The 19,376-nt window shown below is 43.7% G+C and overlaps 1 protein-coding gene and 1 non-coding gene across 6 annotated transcripts in view; both read right to left on the bottom strand.

Annotated features, from left to right (window-relative positions):
• Window positions 1–19,376, bottom strand: part of STARD13 (StAR related lipid transfer domain containing 13) — a 452,811-nt gene that overhangs the window by 55,942 nt on the left and 377,493 nt on the right. For all 5 annotated transcript variants that reach the window (XM_040340418.1, XM_040340420.1, XM_040340419.1 and 2 more), the window contains one exon: window positions 3,722–3,793. In XM_040340418.1, the coding sequence (XP_040196352.1) occupies window positions 3,722–3,793 (72 nt within the window). The remainder of the gene's footprint in view (window positions 1–3,721; window positions 3,794–19,376) is intronic.
• Window positions 2,005–2,112, bottom strand: LOC120929723. Its single transcript, XR_005747431.1, has one exon. It is a non-coding gene; the product is annotated as a U6 spliceosomal RNA (small nuclear RNA).

The following is a 19,376-nucleotide window of genomic DNA, read 5'->3' as shown; positions in this document are numbered from 1 at the left end:
ACGTGGCCCTTTGTTTGCCTTTATCTGGCCCTTGGAACGCTTTTCCCCAACTAACACTAATGATGGAGCAACATTCCTCCCACTGACACCATTTATGAGGCATTATTCTTCCCACTCATACAAACAATGAGTCACTTTTTCCCCACTAAAACCAATGATGGGACATTGTTTACTCTCACTGATGCTGGGGCATTTTCTACTCCCGCTGGTCACAGTCCGGACCTCTTAAAACCTGAAGAACAGTAAGCTGGCCCTTTGTTTAGAAAGTTTGGAGACCCCAGCTCTACAGCATATGAATTTTTACATCCTTAAGCCCGGTACACATGGGCTGAATGTCAACAGAACCTGAACGTTCAGCCGGCCTCTGTGAAAGGTGCATGACCTAAAAAGGTCTGCCAATCGGGTCCTGATCAGCGATGACCAGAGTGTTCTAGCGGGGGGCAGTTCCCATTTCAGAACACAGTAAAACAGGAGGGCAGATCGCAGTACTAATTTGTAAAGACTGAAAATGTTTATGGTAACAAATAATAACTGCACACAGCTACCTTCCTATCTAGTAATGCCATGAATAAAATTACCAAATGCGGCGGGTAAACCTTATTTAGTCTAACAAGTCCGCTCACAGAACATAAGACTGCAGAGATAAGCAGCATGTCAAGCCTCGTACACACGACCGAGGAACACGACGAGCGAAGCACATCGTTTCTTCGTCGAGTTCCTTGTTAGGCTGTCGAGGAACTCGACAAGGCAAGTTTCTCCATTCCAGTCGAGGAAATAGAGAACTTGCTCTCTTTTTGGCTCGTCAAGTTTCTCGACAGTTTCCTCGACGAAAAAGTACACACGACCGGTTTCCTCGGCAAAAAATATCTCCCAGCAAGTTTCTTGCTGGTTTTTGCCGAGAAGCTCGGTCGTGTGTACGAGGCCTTAGATATCTTAGATTTTTTACAGTTCCGGGTACCATGGCTTGTTGATACAAAAAAAATCATGTTTTAGTTATACTACTAGTCCTTTAATGCAAAGCTTTAGTCAAAGTCCTTACTAGGATTGGGATATAGTAGAAAAAATTAGAACCCCTATTGGGTTTTTATTGATGTGACCCATCTTGGCAAGATTTCTCTACATTTTGTATCGTGTCACCAGCACCGGAAGTTAGAAGAATAAAAGCATTTTATTTTTTTTTCTGTTCAAATTTTTTATTTAGCAAAAAAAAGTTCACAGAGTTCAATAGCAAACATCTTTCAAAATGACATAGTAAAGGGTACATTATGGTACAGTCACAGTAGGCATTTTATTTTTTTTAGAGGGTGAGAGAAACTTAAAAAGTTCTCCTGCTTTTTTTGATTTCTGGGCCCCACTGAGATCTGTTTACTTCCTGGTGTGTCATTAGGACAGGAAATTATGGGAACTCTCTCCAATAGCTAATTTACTTTAAGATACCTTCACTTATTAGATATTCAGCCTCCGATGCTTAGATGATTGATACTATTGAACAACAGTTGGCCTTCTACAATTTACAAGTTTCCTTCAAACTTCACTTATAGGCTGGATTCACACTGTTGCAAATTGGATGCGGGTTTCCCTGCATACAATTTGCATAGCAGAAGATTGTGACTGGCTCTCTATGGAGCGAATTGCACAGGAGTCCTGTGAGTCTTTTGGTCTGTTTCAGGTTCGAATTCAGCCCAAAATTCGGTCTGAAATCGGACCTGAAACGGTGAACGGGGACGCACTGGACTCCTGCTGTGAGCTGGAGCATGCTGCAGTGTGAACCCAGCCTTACACAATTATATTAGGGTTGAAAATATATTTATTGATAGTTTAACAGATAATACAAGGAAAAACTTATAAAGTTACAGTCTGGTGGCAATCGCATACTGTATTGCCCATAGCTGAACTCCTATTGTCATATGGCATATGATTAACATTGATGACTGTCACTCGGTGTAAGGAGCAAATCTGTCTGGGAGAGCCATGTTGTCCATAATATAATTGTGTGCAAAAAAATAAAATATGGAACGCTTCAGGAATTTGCGTGTCATCTTTGCGCAGGGGCCATGCTAATCTTCTCTGTATCGTTCCAATTTTAGTAAATGTCCTGCCGAAGCGAAGAACTTACACAATTCTATTAAAGGAAAATCTCTAGGAAAAGATGGATATGTTCAGTAGTTTGTTCAGGGATCAGTGAATTTGCAAGGCAGGATTTAGCTCAAAGATGGAAAGAAAACCACAAGTGCTTGCGTGTTCCTAAAGCGTCAGAGCAAATAACCAGCCAATCAAAAGATGTGGTGATCATAAGCATAGATTTGCAGAGACATCATAGAGATCGTAGCTACTTTTTTGCCAAATACTTTGAAATACTTTTTCCTAACTTGGCCTTAAAGGGATTGTAAAGGTTCGTCTTTTATTTTCTAAATAGGTTCCTTTAAGCTAGTACATTGTTGGTTCACTTACCTTTTCCTTCCATTTCCCTTCTAAATGTTTTTTTTCTTTGTTTGAATTTCTTACTTCCTGTTTCTCCTCAGTAAACTTTACACCATCATCCGAGCGGTGGAAAGTCATTTAGAACACCTTACTGAACACCTTACTGAGGAGAAACAGGAAGTAAGAAATTCAGACAAAGAAAACAAAGAAAAGAAAGAAGGAAGGGGTCAGGCCTCGTACACACGACCGAGTTTCTCGGCAAAAACCAGTAAGAAACTTGGTGGGAGATATTTTTTGCCGAGGAAACCGGTCATGTGTACATTTTCATCGACGAAACTCGACGTGCCAAAAAGAGAGCAAGTTCTCTATTTCCTCGACGGGAATGGAGAAACTTGCCTTGTCGAGTTCCTCAACAGCCTAACAAGGAACTCGACGAGGAAAACGATGTGTTTCGCCCGCCGAGTTCCTCGGTCGTGTGTACGAGGCTACAGTGAACCAACAACGCACTAGCTTAAAGGAACCTATTTAGAAAATAAAAAACAAACCTTTACAACCCCTTTAAGAACAGGAAAGCCTAGGTTGGGACTGGCACACATAACATAAACCAAACCAAGTGATAATCAAAACACGTGACTGGTCTACAGGTAAGCTAAATATAAATTTATAGAACAGATTTAATATTATGAATTATCACATTGTGTTCTAGACTTAATAAAAAAAGACCAGGCAAACTTTTATAGACTTTTTGAATTATGGCATTTCCTGTGTAACCTGCAGTAATGTTTTTCCAAGTTCTCTAACAGCTTTATAAAAACAAATATATAAGTCTCAGGGCTCATTTAGAAAAAGTTCAGGATACGAAAATGTCATAGAAGTGTTAAACTATAAAGTAATTGATAAAACATATTTATGGCTTTTTTGCGTTGTGGGCATTTTTTGTTACACTCGTCATGGTGTAATGTGAACTCCACCTCCCATAATCCATTAACCAGTTCTCTGCTGGGGTGGTCTGCCACTCACAAAAAGCCAGCTTTAGCCAGCAGACATAGTTTGGGGCAACTTTATTATTTTGGTTATTACATAAATATTATTACAGAGTACACACTGTTACTACTGTATGAAGGGCTGGGTGGTCTTAATGAATGGGATCTGCTGTTCACAGACTTCCTATGTTTTTAGTGGCTGGCATAATTATGGTTTTTATGCTCATAAAATCAGTCTTCCCCAGGTGTAAAGTGGAATAAAACAGAATGATGTCATGGCTGAAATGCATGGTACATTCCATCACAGGAGCTGTTACCTTCATAAAGCTGTGCGTACTGAGGAAATCCAGCAGCCCGTAACCACTCACATGCTTCCTTTGCCTCGAGCTCTGAAAACAAAAACATAAAAATTAATGTATTGCCCAGCCAATCATGTAAGAACATCATAAACATCATCTGAGATTGTCCTGTAAAGTCGTTACAGCTAAAAAGGAGAGGCATCTAGAGACTTGTAGAGGAATACAGCCACAGATCAGACTGACAAATCTTATAATTAGTTTAGAAATCAGTTTAGTTGAAGTACATAAAGCCCAAATAGATGTAGATTACACAAAGGAAGACAAAAAAGAATAATCTTTTGAAGAACTTTCAGAGTTGATATTTTATTACACAGTCAACACTGATTGGTTGGATCACCTACTGGCTTCAGAAATCCCTTATGCTAGCCATAGATGTTGCAATGTTTTTGAACAACAAGAAGTTTTCAATTAAAAGGATGACAGTATGGAATTGCAGGGTTCCAAGCAATATAGCATACATGGACCCGGATTCACATACATCGGCGCATATTTATGCCGCCGTAGCGTATCTTCTTTACGCTACGCCGACGCAGCGCAGAGAGGCAAGCCCCGAATTCACAAAGCACTTGCCACCAAATCTGCGCTGGGTTTCTTAGGCGTAAGTCCTCGTAAGTGGAAGTGGGCGTGAGCCATGCAAATGAGGCGTGACCCCACGCAAATGATGGGCTGAGCGCCATAAAGATATGAATAACGAACGGCGCATGCGCCGTCCCGTGGATGCATCCCAGTGTGCATGCTCATAATCACGTCGGAACTACTCCCTAAGATACGACGGATCACTGCCTACGACATTAATGTAACCTACGTCTAGTCATATTCACGTACAACGTAAACGACATAAGATACGACGGCTTGTGTTCCCTGGTCCATACCTTTGCATGGGTTGCGCCTCATCTATGGGGAAAACCTTTACGCCGGACGTACGACTTACGCAAACCGCGTATATTATGCGCCGGGCGCAAGTACGTTCGTGAATCGACGTATCTCCCTCATTTCCATATTTGAATAGGAAATCAATGGGAGCGCCACTTACGTCCAGCGTAAATATGCGCCCACGATATGCCGACGTAGGAAAGTTATGCCAGTCGGATGAAGCCTATTTTCAGGCGTATCTTGGTTTCAGAGTCCGGCGCATAGATACACCGGGCATATTTACACTTACGCAGCGCATCTCGAGATACGTCGGCGTAAGTGCTTTGTGAATCCGGGCCATGGTGTATATTCCCTGCTGCTTTGCAATCAAAATTTTGGAAGTAAATCAAATCACCACAGCGCTAGCCAAAATACGTTTTTGTTTGATTTACAACCTAATTTTGAAAAAAAATAAAAATATGGGTAGCAGTTTGTTGTGAACCATTTAAAGGGCTAATTTTATAACCCAAAAAACTGTATGTGGTTAGTACATATAATAAAACTCTTTCATATATGAATTCCTATTATTATTTTGCATGCTTTATTTTTATAAGTTGCCATAATTTACATGCAGACCAAGCCTGGATGTTTTTTTTTTTTTATATCTATACACAAATGTTTTGTCTTTCATTTCAGTTTTAGGCTTCATTTCCATGGACGTTTTTACAGCCACTTTTTTTAGCGTTTTTTACAGCGTTTTTTAACGTCTGCCGTTTTTACAGCTCTAACGCTGGAGCTTCAGAACGCACTGGTCCTGTTTTTTTTTTTGCAGCTTAAAAACGGCTCACCCATCTACAGCTCAAAAACGTCATGGTGGGCATGAGGCCATAAACTAACATGGAGAGACGTTTTTAAGCTGCAAAAAACGCTCAGAAAAGTGGCTGTAAAAACGTCCAAGGAAATGAAGTCTTAAACTAAATATTTTATTTTGTTTTACAAGGTGATCGTTTACAATCACTTTAAACTGGCTTAAGACCTGTAGACATTAATTAAAAAATTGTAGTTTTCAGAAAATTTGTTTGCTTATTTAAGAATTAAAGGGGATGAATTTACAATCAGTTTCGACCAGAAGCAGTAACAATATCAAAGGACAAGAATGACATTTTTTTTGTTGAATCTAGTTGGGACTAATTTATTTTTAATTGTTGAATTAGCTGTTAGCTGAGAAGAATTGTAATTAGTCCTATGCCCATGCATTTGTCACAGTTAATCTGGTAGTAGAACGTTTGTTAGTAGGAAGACATCGACTTGGTACTCCAATGGAAATTTGTTTGAAACTAGTCAGGTCCATGAAAGCACCATGGTCAGACAATTTTTATACTTTCTCATTACGAAATTCTACAGGCCAGCATGAGAGTTATGCTAGCCATATTGTACAGTCCGCGGGCTGATTGAGAGAAATTACTAAAGCTGCCCATACATGGATCGAAATTTGGCCTGTTCAGCAAGGACCCACAGAATTTTGATTCATTTGTTGGCAATGTGGTTGATAAGAAGTGGATCTACTTCTGTTCGACTGCCCTGTGTATTCTGATGACAGGGAAGTCTCCAAGCTTTCAGAATACAAAGAATACAAAGACACAGCAGGGAGGATTTTCCGAATCCACATCAAGTTTGTGGATGGGAGAATCAAGTCAGTTTTTTTTTGTTCAACCTGCTGGTTGAATGAAAAACAACTGAATACTGTATGGGCTATGTTATTTCCTTTATCCATACTAAACAGCATGGATGGGGAAATCTGCACTGCAGGCTATTGTATTCTGACAGTCACAACATGAGTTGCTCCCTGAATACCCAAACAGTGACTACATCTGAATGGTTGCAGTTGCTGTTTGGTCAATAATTTGTGACTCAGCGCTTTCAATTTTTCAATAACAGTTTGTCGAGTTGGGTAGTGCTGACAGGGCCACCCACAACTCCAATTTTAGCCAATTCAGCAGGAATTTGAGTTATGTATGGCTAACGTTAGGTGTGACAATGAACTAAAATGTTGAGGAACTGGTTAGAGGAGAAAGAGATCTACAGACCAAAAATTACTTCTAGCTTTCATCTTCATTTCTACTTTTTCCTTTACAAAATAAATTCAGTTTCCATCATAATGAACTCTCCCCACAATCGAACTTCCTATCAAATGCTTACATAAAGGGGGGGGGGGCATTAAAGAGGAGTGAGGATTTAAAGTGACCCTTGCCATTCTTCTTGCTATTCCATCTAACAGCACCTGTGTATAGAGGCTCTTTATAGCTCTCTCTCATATCACAGATCTTTAGCAATACATCAAATCTTCAAAATTTAGGGGGTATAATGAAATCATTGGATTGCATTTATTTTTCATTGGCTGAGGTGACTTGGAGAAGCTTGCCTCCCACTCCTTACTGTTACGGCCAAATGCCAAGCCATTCTGATAGGCAAAGCTCCAACACTTCCTGGTTCTTACCTAAGCTTGCCCACCTCTTCCTGCCTACTGCATATTTCTATAGGCCTCTGAGGTTAATGAGGGGCCAATAGGAATACATTAGATGGAGAATATCAGCAAGATCCAACATTACTTTGATGTGTCAGAGCTTTGCCTATCAAGACAGCTAGGCATTCAGTCGTATCGGGAGGGGTTTGGGAGTAGGGTTGCCACCTCATCCCTTTAAACCTGAACACATATGAATTACACAGGTTCTGAGGCTAATTTAATACAGATAAGGCACCAAGTGAGTTTAATTACCACCTTAACCCTCTGGGCGGTATTCCCGAGTCTGACTCGGGGTGAGATTTTTGGGCTACGATCGGCAACCCCGAGTCAGACTCGGGCTCGCCTCGCTGAATCCACAGGCATGGTTTACTTGCCTTGTCCCTGGATCCAGCGATGCCACCGCGCTGTGTGAGCGAGCGGGACCTCGCTTGATTCACACAGTGTCCTCCTGTGTCGCCGATCTCCGTTCCCTGCGACGTTACGACGCACAGTGACGGAGAACGGCGCCAAATTCAAAAAGGTAAACAAACACTATACATACAGTATACTGTAATCTTATAGATTACAGTACTGTATATAAAAAATACACATCCCCCTTGTCCCTAGTGGTCTGCCCAGTGTCCTACATGTTCTTTTGTATAATAATAACTGTTCTTTCTGCCTGCAAACTGTAGATTGTCCATAGCAACCAAAAGTGTCCCTTTATGTCAAAAATGGTTTTAGAGCAGCTAGAAAACAGCGATAATAAATTATAATCACTTGCAGAATTGTGCGATAGCGATTTGTGGGGAAATTCGTCATAAAAAAAAAAAATTAATGACACCGACAATTCTGCAACTGAGCAAATTTCAGTGATTTTGAGTTGATTACATTATTGAATAATTTTTATTATAATTATATTATTATTTGTTATAATTATTTATAGTTATTTATTATATTATAATTTATAATTTTGTTTTTAAACAAAATTCATACCCGGGATGCCTACTAGACTCTTGTTTGGTCAGATTTAAGTGAGTTATTCCTAAGAATTACAGGCCTACAATATAAAACGCCAAATTTATATATATAATGGTACCGCTTTCAGCACCATTTTTCTGAAATAATCATACCGCCAGGGAGGTTAATCAGTCTCATAACCTGTGTAATTCATATGTGTCCGGGGTTTAAAGGAACGAGGTGGCAACCCAATTTGGTAGGTTGCCGCAACTTGCTTTATTTTTTCCCATGACAGTGTCTCTTTAATGGGGGGTTTGCATAGAAAACAAACTACTCTGGCTGTTTGATTCGAAAGTTCAGCTTATGACATCAGTAGGACTGTAAGAAATAAGTTATATTTAGTGATCCAAACAAGTCTGTCATTAGAAAACATAGGGATGTTTTGTTTAGACCAGAGTTCTTTAACAATGATCCCAATGGGAGCAAAGAATGCTGGATTTTTGTTTGTAAGAGGCCTAAACCCTACTCCCTACGAGCTAAACTTTTTATAGTCCTAAGTCTCACATAACTCTTCCTCAGCATAATCAAGACAAAGCCCAGCGTGAGAACACACATTTTTACAAGCCTTATTTCTATCTGCAGGGATAATTTTAGTATACAGTAGGAGACATAAATGTAAGACTAAGCGCTGGCTCTCCAGTATAAACACACGTTTAACACAGACCTTTGAGTTTTGACTAAACACATTAACAATAGTTAGCTGGGCCAATCCGAGCAATCCTTTTTTGGCCCAGTGTGGTGTTTTTGCTGGAAAGCCTCTGCGCCAGCTCATTAGTCACTATTTACATAGACGGCAGTTTAATGCCTTGGCCTCTGTAGCCTTTGTAACATTGAAGAGGACATACAGTTCTTATGGAAGGAGAAATACTCCGCAGATAAATGTAGAAAAACACATCTGCATCCCAAGGTAACATGAGTGCTGTGAGATGTCACAAAGGAAACCAATGCCTAAGCCAACGTTTTTCTTTAAGTTTTGAATTGGTGTCGGGAAGTTAAACTTTCAGTTTGTGACCATAGCGGGGAGATTTCCCCCCACTTCCTGACACATGTACCAAATATGGGGGAAGTCTCCAGTACAGGAAAGCACAGACAGCAATGTCTGACATAAAATGCATTAAAAAAGATGTATGGGATTTATTTTTATTTGCTGAATCATATTTACTTAGTCCAATGCTGCATCTGTCCCCCACTGGTTCTACACTGAGATCAGATCAAACACCAATCATTAGGGGCCAGATTCAGGTAGAAGTGCGGCGGCGTAACGTTTTGTAGATACGTTACACCGCCGCAAGTTTTCATCGCAAGTGCCTGATTCACAAAGCACTTGCGATGAAAACTACGCCGGCGGCCTCCGGCATAAGCCCGCGTAATTCAAAGGGGCGTGTGCCATTTGAATTAGGCGCGCTCCCGCGCCGGACCTGCTGCGCATGCTCCCTTTTGAATTATCCACCGTGCTTTGCGCGACGTGACGTAATTTTTTCGAACGGCGACGCGCGTAGCATAATTCCGTATTCCCGGACGGCTTACGCAAACGACGTTAATTTTTAAATTTCGACGCGGGAACGACGGCCATACTTTAACATGGGCTGTGTAAAGTTAAGGCACCCAAAACGACGACTAACTTTGCGACGGGAAACTAGACTAGCGGCGACGTAGCGAACGCGAAAATCCGTCGTGGATCGCCGTAACTCCTAATTTGCATACCCGACACTGGTTTACGACGCAAACTCCCCCCAGCGGCGGCCGCGGTACTGCATCCTAAGATCCGACAGTGTAAAACAATTACACCAGTCGGATCTTAGGGATATCTATGCGTAACTGATTCTATGAATCAGTCGCATAGATACTCTGAGAGATACGACGGAGTATCTGAGATACTCCGTCGTATCTCCTTTGTGAATCTGGGCCCAGGTTCTCAGAGCTCCCTGAGCAGAAAGATGGTGACTATCAGTCACCGCTCTCCCCCCTCTCGCTCACTGGAGCGCTGGGATGTTGAGGGGGCATGAGTGACCGGGTCAGGCACTCAGGGGCTCGCTGAAAGGCTGAGATGGGTGCGAGTCAAGGCATGTGGGCAAATCACGACCATATGGTTGCTATCCTTCCCAAGCCTGCACCGGCTACTGCTACGGGGCTGCACCTGTGCACTGGATCACACATAAATATATGTGATCTGCCTCTTCTGGGTAGGGAGCGCGCATGCGTGCTGCTAGCAGCTTGCTCCCACTGTGATCACACACAGCGGGAGCCCAGCAGCAGGTACCGCAGGCTCGATGTCCACCAGCACACGCTGATGATCCAGCAGAGAGACAGAACGGCGGTCTGCCTATGAAAACAAGGCTTATCGCCATTCTGACAGGAGGGAAGGTATGGATCCTGTGTCTTGGCAAAGCATGAAACGTGTCAGTGTCCCAGTGTCTGCCACAATATCACAGCCCCCCTATAAGTTGCTAATCGCTGCCATTACTATTTTAAAAAAATCCCATAGTTTGTAGACGATAGAGCTGCACGATTCTGGCTAAAATGAGAAAGAAGATCACGATTTTCTCACGATACTCGTGGCGTAACATCATCTTTCAGATTTACAAAAAACTGGGCTAACTTTACTGTTTAGTTATTTTTTAAATTCATTAAAGTGTATTTTTCCCCAAAATATTGCGTTTGAAGGACCGCTACTTAAATACAGTGTGACATAAAAAATTGCAACAACCCCCATGTTTTCTCTCCTAAAATATATATACATAATGTTTGGAGGTTCCAAGTAATGTTCTAGCAAAAAAATACTGATTTTAACTTGTAAGCAACACGTGTCAGAAAAAGGTTCTGGGCCAGATTCAGAAAGAGATACGACGGCGTATCTCCTGATACGCTGTCGTATCTCTGAGTTCCGACGGTCGTATCTATGCGCCTGATTCATAGAATCAGGTTATGCATAGATATCCCTAAGATCCGACAGGTGTAAGTGACTTACACTGTCTGATCTTAGGCTGCAATCTCACGCTGGCCGCTAGGTGGCGCTTCTGTTTGTTTACGCGAGGAATATGCAAATGAGGAGTTACGCCTATTTAGAAACGAACGACCGCCGGCGCTTTTTTTTTACGTCGTTTGCGTTCGTCTTTTTCCGGCGTATAGTTACCCCTGCTATATGAGGCGTAGCTAATGTTAAGTATGGCCGTCGTTCCCGCGCCGAGTTTTGAAATTTTACGTCGTTTGCGTAAGTCGTTCGCGAATACGGATGGACGTAATTTACGTTCACGTCGAAAACCAATGACGTCCTTGCAACGTCATTTAGAGCAATGCACACTGGCATATGTACACGGACGGCGCATGCGCCGTTCATAAAAAAACGTCAATCACGTCAGGTCAACACACATTAACATAAAACACGCCCCCCCTTCCACATTTAAATTACGCGGGCTTACGCCGCAACAGATACGTTACGCCGCCGTAACTAAGGGCGCAAGTTTTTTATGAATAAAGAACTTGCGCCCAAAGTTAGAGTGGCGTAACGTATCTCAGATACGTTATGCCGGGCGGACAGATACGCCGATGTATCTGAATCCAGCCCTCTGTCTTTAAGTGGTTAAACTGCCCTCGTCTACAGACAGAAGTTAATTTCTTTGAAAAGAACCAAATGTTACAATGCTTCTCTTTATCTCGTCTGAGCGATGTTGTGATAAACTTGGCAGGTTGCCGTTTTTTTTTTTTTTTTGGGGTGGGGGTTTGACAGCTGTCGGCTTAAGCAGAGAACTTTCTGCACCGAAACGAGGAAATGCTGTGTTAAGATCACGAGGGGGGGTGAATCGCGATCTCGATTCTTTGAAGATTAATCGCGCAGCTCTAGTAGACGCTATAAATTTTGCACAAACCAATCAATATACGCTTATTGGGATTTTTTTTTTACAAACATTTTGCAGAATACATATTGGCCTTAATTTTTGAAGACATTTGATTTTTAAATTGTTTTTATTGGATATGTTTTATAGCATATGTTTTTTATGTTTTATTTGCTGTCTTTTTTTGTTTATAGCGCAAGAAAAAAAAACGCAGAGGTGATCAAATGCCACCAAAATAAAGCTCTATTTGTGGGGAAAAAAGGACATCAATTTTATTTGGGTACAGCGTCGCATGATTGTCAGTAAGGCTGGGTTCGCACTTGTCCAACAAACGCTCCGACATTGGGAGCTCATGTCGCATGACGTGTGAAAATCAATGTTTCCCTATTAGAGCCGTCTTAACTGGTCTGACACAAGTCGGTCCGACTTTGAAAATGCTCCCTGTACTATTTTGGTCCGACTTTGATCCTACTTCAGCCCATTGAATATCATTGAAGTCGGACCAAAGTAGGATCCTTGTCCTTACCATCGGACTTTTGACATCCGACATGATGATTAGAACAGCAGTAAAAGGAATTTATCTCACACTGGGATTGTTTTGATTGGCCAAAGAACAAGTCAGACTATCACAAAGTCGGATCAAAGTAGTATCCTGTTCATGAAAGTTGGATGGATGTCAGACCAAAGTAGGATCGATGTAGGACTGATGTCGCAAAGCAAAGTAGGATGAAAGCCGTATGACTGTCGTGTCGTATGAGTGTGAACCCGGACTCAAAGTAAAGCAGTGCCGTATCGCAAACAATGGCTTGGTGATAAAAGTGGGTACATTTTCCGGAGGTCAAGTGGTTAACATTCATACAGCCTAAAAAATTTCTACATCCGCTCATCGTCAAATGCAGATTTTCTCCAGTATTTGTGCCGTAGACCTACTGTATAAGAGCCAGTGTGCTTGGGCCCACAGAATGCTTAATAGATGTAAACACAGAGGCCCAGATTCACAAAGCACTTACGCCGACGTATAACAAGTTACGCCGACGTAAGTGCAAATGTGCCGGCGTATCTGTGCGCAAGACCCACAAACATAAATGCGCCTAAAAATAGGCCGACGTATCTTGCTTACGCCGGCGTAGAGTGGGCGCACATTTAGGCTGGGAGCATGGTGCCGCTCCCATTGATTAGTCATTCAAACATGCAAATGAGGGAAATACGGCGATTCACGAACCTGCGTGCGCCCAACGCAGGCTACGAGAGGTGCGCGTAAGTTTTACTTCCGGCGTAAAGTTAAGCCCCATAAAGGAGGTGTAACCCAGCAGTAGACATGCAAAGGTCTGCACCAGGGAACACAAGCCGGCATATTTTACGTTGAACGTGTGTCTGGCTGGGCGTAGGTTAAATTCATGGCTTGGCAGTGATCCGGCGTATCTTAGGCAGTTGTTCTGACGTAGTTGTGAGCATGCGCAGTGGGATGCGTCCACGTCACGGCGCATGCGCAGTTCGTTAAACATACTTGTCTGGGGCTCGGACCATCATTTGCATGGGGTCACGCCTTATTTGCATGGGTTTGCATGGGTCAAGCCCACTTCCACCTACACCGGCCTGCACCTTCGAAACCTACGCCACGCCGATGCAGCGTGGGGAGCACTGGCTTCCTGAATTCCATGCTTGCCTCTCTGCGCTGCGTCGGCGTATTGTACATTGGTTTGCGCTACGGCGGCGTAATGTGCGCCCGCTCTCTGTGAATCTGGGCCAGAGTATTGTATGCCTCTGTGCGTGAGCCCCTAAAAGATATGATCATTTGGTCGAGACCTGTCAAATTCAGATGCTTCACAAGCTGCGTTTAAATGCAAATGTCATTATTTTATTGGATTCATAACTGAATAACTTGGCGTTTTCTTTATATCCTCCTACAGCTGGAAGTAAATTCACATTCGGTACCTTCGCTGAGGTTCAGCTTTGAACTCTTCGTTCAATGCTTCTGGCTGGGATTGCAGTGTCAAACATGGTCAGATACTACATTGTATGAGCGTGTTTACATGTAGTAGGATGAAGAAAGGCTTATTCTTTGCTCGAGGCTTATGTGTGTTCAGCCATTCAGGCATCATAGAGAGCACAGCAGCATTAGGAACACATGGCAAGCTTCCCATTTTGCTTGTATGTGCGGAACCTCAATTTTAACTCTTTTATGTGCATGGTCTGATGGTAACATTCTTTCACTACTGTTAAAAGCTATACAATAAAAATATCAAGCCCTTCAAACATTTTGCTCAGTAACAATTACAGAGACGGTTATAAAAATCAAACTGACAAGTAGAACCCTCCCTGACTTTCATGTAAATAGAAATATAGTCATTCAATCACAAGGCATAATTATGACACAACTTGGCAACGTTGCCTTCATAGTTTTGGACTTAATGAGGTAACTCTATTATTTGAATCATTGATATTGTTTTCAGAGCACTTTAACATAATTGGACTTTTCAGGCATACATAATGATTTTATGTAACCGACAGGAAACAAATCCACTTACTGGAAATCTTTTGCTTTTTTATTATGTAACCGTTACAAAGACCTTGTTGGCCATATCCCAATAAGGCCTCGTACACACGAGGGGACAGTTCGATGAAAACTGTCCGCCGGACCGCTTTCATCGGACATGTCCGCTGGGATCATTTGGTCTGATGGCTGTACACACCATCAGACCAAATTCCGCGCAGAGAGAATACGCGGTGACGACGCGGTGACGTGGCGGCGATGATGACGCGGCGACGTGCGCGAACCCGGAAGTTCAAAGCTTCCACGCATGCGTCGAATCACTTCGACGCGATGCACGGGTTCTCGGGCCAGCGGACATGTCCGATGAGTCGTACTGACCATCAGACATGTCCGGCGGACAGGCTTCCAGTGGACATGTTTCTTAGCATGCTAAGAAACATTTGTCCACTGGAAACCTGTCCGGTCGGCTGGAAAATTGTCCGCTCGGCCCTACACACGACCGAACATGTCTGCTGAAACTGGTCCGACGGACCAGTTTCAGCGGACATGTTCGGTCGTGTGTACGAGGCCTAAGGCTTGTGTCCTGCCGAATACAAATTTTATCATGTGATTTTGTTTAACAATGTATAGGCTGCCAAAAGTAAATGGGGTGTATACCCCTGGTGCCCAAACTGTGGCCCTTTGGCACTTATTGTGTGGCCATCTTGACCCCTAAAAACAGTGATCTGTTTGGCTGTACTTCTCCTGAGTGAGTGCAGTTCGTTCTTCATGCCTGTGACCCGTTTTCAGCAGACAGTGGACTGAAGCTCGCTGTCGGCTGATGTCACAGAGTCGATCCTCTCACAACCCTTGAGCAGCACCTGACTCAGCCTCTCAGCGAGCCGCTGAGAGCCTAAGTCAGCCCCTCCCGCCCCCTCCACAGCCCAACGCTCCAGTGAGTGTGGGGGAGGGCAGGGTAGAGAGCCAGTGACTGACAGTCACCAGCTCTTTGCTCATGGAGCTGTGAGAGCCAAGCGATCAGCGGTCTTTGATCGCTCGGTTCTCAGTCTTATGCCTCGTACACACGATCGAGAATCTCGTCAGGACAAACCTGTTGTTTTCCCTGACGAGAATCTTGGCAACAAACTCTTGGCGCCCGAGTGTACATACTTTAATTTCAAAATAACCGTGGTTCTCTTGAAAGGAAAGAACACAGTGACATTATCGCGTATGACAAGCATGCGCTCGTCACATTCGATGCCGTCGCCGCCATCTTGCTTCACCCTACCTATGCCGTGGAAGCTACCGCACATGCGTCAAAGTCATTTCGAGCATGCGCGGGTTTCCACAGTGACAGGTAAGTATACACACTCTCAGGTTTCTCGACAAGAATCTCGACGAGAAAAAAGAGAGCAGGCTCTCTTTTTTTCTTGTCAAAATTCTGGCCGGATTTCCTGACGAGAAACCTGAAAGCCTCGTACACACGAACGGGAATCTTGGCAAGAAGCAATTTTCTTGCTGGTTTTTGCAGAGAAAACCGGTCGTGTGTACGAGGCTTCAGAGCCGGTGGGGGACAGATGCAGCATCGGACCGATGCTGCATCCACCTAGGTAAGTATGATTTTGAAAAACAAACTTCTCTTTTAAGCCACTTATTTTTCTTCAGAGTAGCTTAGACCCCTTTCACACTGGTGCCGCCCATAGTGTCGGCGGTAAAATAGCGGTAAAACGCTGCTATTTTACAGTCGGATTTGCGGCTCATTTCATGCTTTTAACCCCTGCTAGCGGCCAAGAAAGGGTTAATACCGCCCGCAATGCTCCACTACAGCGGTGTATTGGCGACGGTATGGCAGCGCTGCCCATTGATTTCAATGGGCATGAGCGCATTAGCAGCGCTGCTAATGTGCTCCAAAGAAGCTGCTGGCAGGACTTTTTCTGACGCCCTGCCAGCGCCCACCGCTGTGAGGTGCAGCTGTTTAAGGGTGGATTGCAAGGGCTATTTTTAACACTATAACGCCTGCAAAACCACCTCGGTGTGAAAGGGGTCTATTAGTAAGTAGTGGTTTAGATAATTTTTTTCACACTATTCCTGAATTTTGCTGTGATTTCCATCCCACTTCTTTTTATTTGTGTTTTTTTCCATCTGATCTTTAATAATGGACCATGCTGTTAGAAATATCAAATGCGATGGGATTTAAAAAAGTAAGCATCAATACTCACCTCCATCCTGCAGCATCTGTGTTATTCTGCAGCTGTCCCACATCGGTTCTAAGGCTGAGAACTGAGTGATCACATGACCGTTGATCGCTTATTTCTTGGTCTGCTCAGAGCGGAGAGCAGTGATTGTCAGTCACTGCTCTCTGCTCTGGTCCTCCACATGCACTGGAGTGTATGGCTGGGGATGGGGTGGGAGCAGCTGTCAATCAGGCAGCAGGGTGGATCCTGACAATATTGTTAGGATGCTTCCTCAGCCTGGAGAAGCTCTGTGGGCAATAGCCCACTATGAGTTGACTATGGGTCACAGGAGAACAAAAGGTGGGGGAAGCCATCTCTGCCAGGAGAAGACAGTGGCTATAGCAACCACTTGTGGTAGATGGAAGCCAATACGGGAGGCTGGTTGTGCCCAAACTAATCAATAAACTTGGTACATTCAGCCTGCCCATTAATGGCTTGAATCGTGTATGACTGGCCTTAGCAACCTCCAGATTATGGATTTATATACCGTATTTATCGGCGTATACCGCGCACTTTTTTGCCCTGAAAATCAGGGCAAAATCGTGGGTGCGCGGTATACGCCGACACCCGCTTTCCCGCGCCGAGTTTTGAATACTGCGCCGACATATACCAGGCGCAGTACACTCGGGTATAGTCGGCCAGTCTCGGCTCCTTCCGCGCTCACGTCCTGGACGTACAGGACGTGAGCGCGAGAGTTGCCGAGCCTGCTCGACAATACACGAGTGTACTGCGCTCTGTATATGTAAGCGCAGTATTCAAATTAGGCGCGGGAAACGAGCGGGGAGGACGCGAGGACGCCGCAGAAGGACGCCGGACCCGACGAAGAGGACACCCGAAGCCCCCAGACGGACCCCGGACCCGACGAAGAGGACACCCGAAGCTGCAGAAGCACGCCGGACCCGACGAAGAGGACACCCGAAGCCCGCAGACGGACCCCGGACCCGACGAAGAGGACACCCGAAGCCGCAGACGGACGCCGGACCCGACGAGGCCGCCGATGGACGCCGCGCAAGACACCAAAACTGTAAGTACAAAAAAAAAAATTTCCACAAGATTCGGGGCCACTTTAGGGGTGCACAGTATACGCGGGAGCGCGTTATACCGCGATAAATACGTAATACCCATACAAATGTCAGTAAAAAAAAAATGTTTACTGAAACTGCATCTCATTACACAAATTCTGCAGAATGATTTGACCAAATGTCTGCCGTGTTGTACAGATGAGGAGGAAAGACATTCCAGTAAGGGTAGTGAGTCACTTCTGCTGTTTTAAGAAGACCATGGGGCAAACTTCCTGTAACCTCCTGCTAGTATACGAAGTTAGAATTAGAAAAGACATCTGTGCAGTATTAGGGCTATTTTACACTATATGCAGTTGAATGTATTTTTTTAACGCAATATAAATGCATATGTAAGAAAAATAGAAATATTTACATATTTCAATGATCCTAGTTTCAATCTTTGCAGTGATTTCAAATGCGTAAGTACAGCATGCTGCATTTCTCACACTGGGAGGCACATGAATGCACTGCAAACTCATATAAGTGTAAAAAAATAAAACAAACAAAAAAAAAAAATGTACTGCAAATGCATTATAAAAACATGTAGACGCCAATGTAGAACTGCACACTGTGCAAGAGGATTGCAATGTAAATAAGCCCTAATGCACATATTTACCATTATACAGCTGGCATTGGCCTGGCACAGCAAAGATGCACACAATTCAATGCACAACAATAAAGGCCCGGATTCTCGTACGAGTTACGCCGGCGTATCTCCAGATACGCTGTCGTAACTCTGAGTCCGAGCCGTCGTATCTATGCGCCTGATTCTTAGAATCAGTTACGCATAGATTTGTATTAGATCCGACCGGCGTAAGTCTCTTACGCTGTCGTATCTTAACTGCATATTTACGCTGGCCGCTAGGGGCGTGTACGCTGATTTGCGCCTAGAAATATGTAAATTAGCTAGATACGCGAATTCACAAACGTACGCCCGGCCGACGCAGTACAGATACGCCGTTTACGTTAGGCTTTTCCCGGCGTAAAGTTACCCCTGCTATATGAGGCGTACATGAGGCGTACCAATGTTAAGTATGGACGTCATTGCCGCGTCGAATTTTGAAAATTTTACGTCGTTTGCGTAAGTCGTTCGCGAATAGGGCTGGGCGTCATTTACGTTCACGTCGAAAGCATTGGCTTCTTGCGGGTTAATTTGGAGCATGCGCACTGGGATACTTTCACGGACGGCGCATGCGCCGTTCGTAAAAAGCGTCATTTACGTGGGGTCACATTAAATTTACATAACACACGCCCACATCTACCACATTTGAATTAGGCGGGCTTACGCCGGCCTATTTACGCTACGCCGCCGCAACTTTGGTTTGAGAATACGGCACTTGCCTGTCAAAGTTGCGGAGGCGTAACGTAAATAGCATACGTTACGCCTGCACAAAGATACGCGGTTCTACGTGAATCCGGGCCAAACAGTCCTCACCTCTACTCAACATAGCACAGGAGAGTTAAATATTTCTTTAAGATTTGTACTTCACTACAGAGCTTTCTGATTTATGTATAAGCGGGCTAGCTTAAATGGAATGTAACTTTTATATGTTTAATGCTATAATGTTTTTTTTAGATATATTCTTACACTAAGGCCGGGTACACACGGACAAACATGTATGGTGAAAGCGGTCCGT

Source organism: Rana temporaria, chromosome 2 (genome assembly GCF_905171775.1).
Source record: "Rana temporaria chromosome 2, aRanTem1.1, whole genome shotgun sequence".
Classification (NCBI taxonomy): domain Eukaryota; kingdom Metazoa; phylum Chordata; class Amphibia; order Anura; family Ranidae; genus Rana; species Rana temporaria.
Note: the sequence above shows the minus strand (reverse complement) of the source record. Positions and strands in the feature narration are given on the sequence as shown.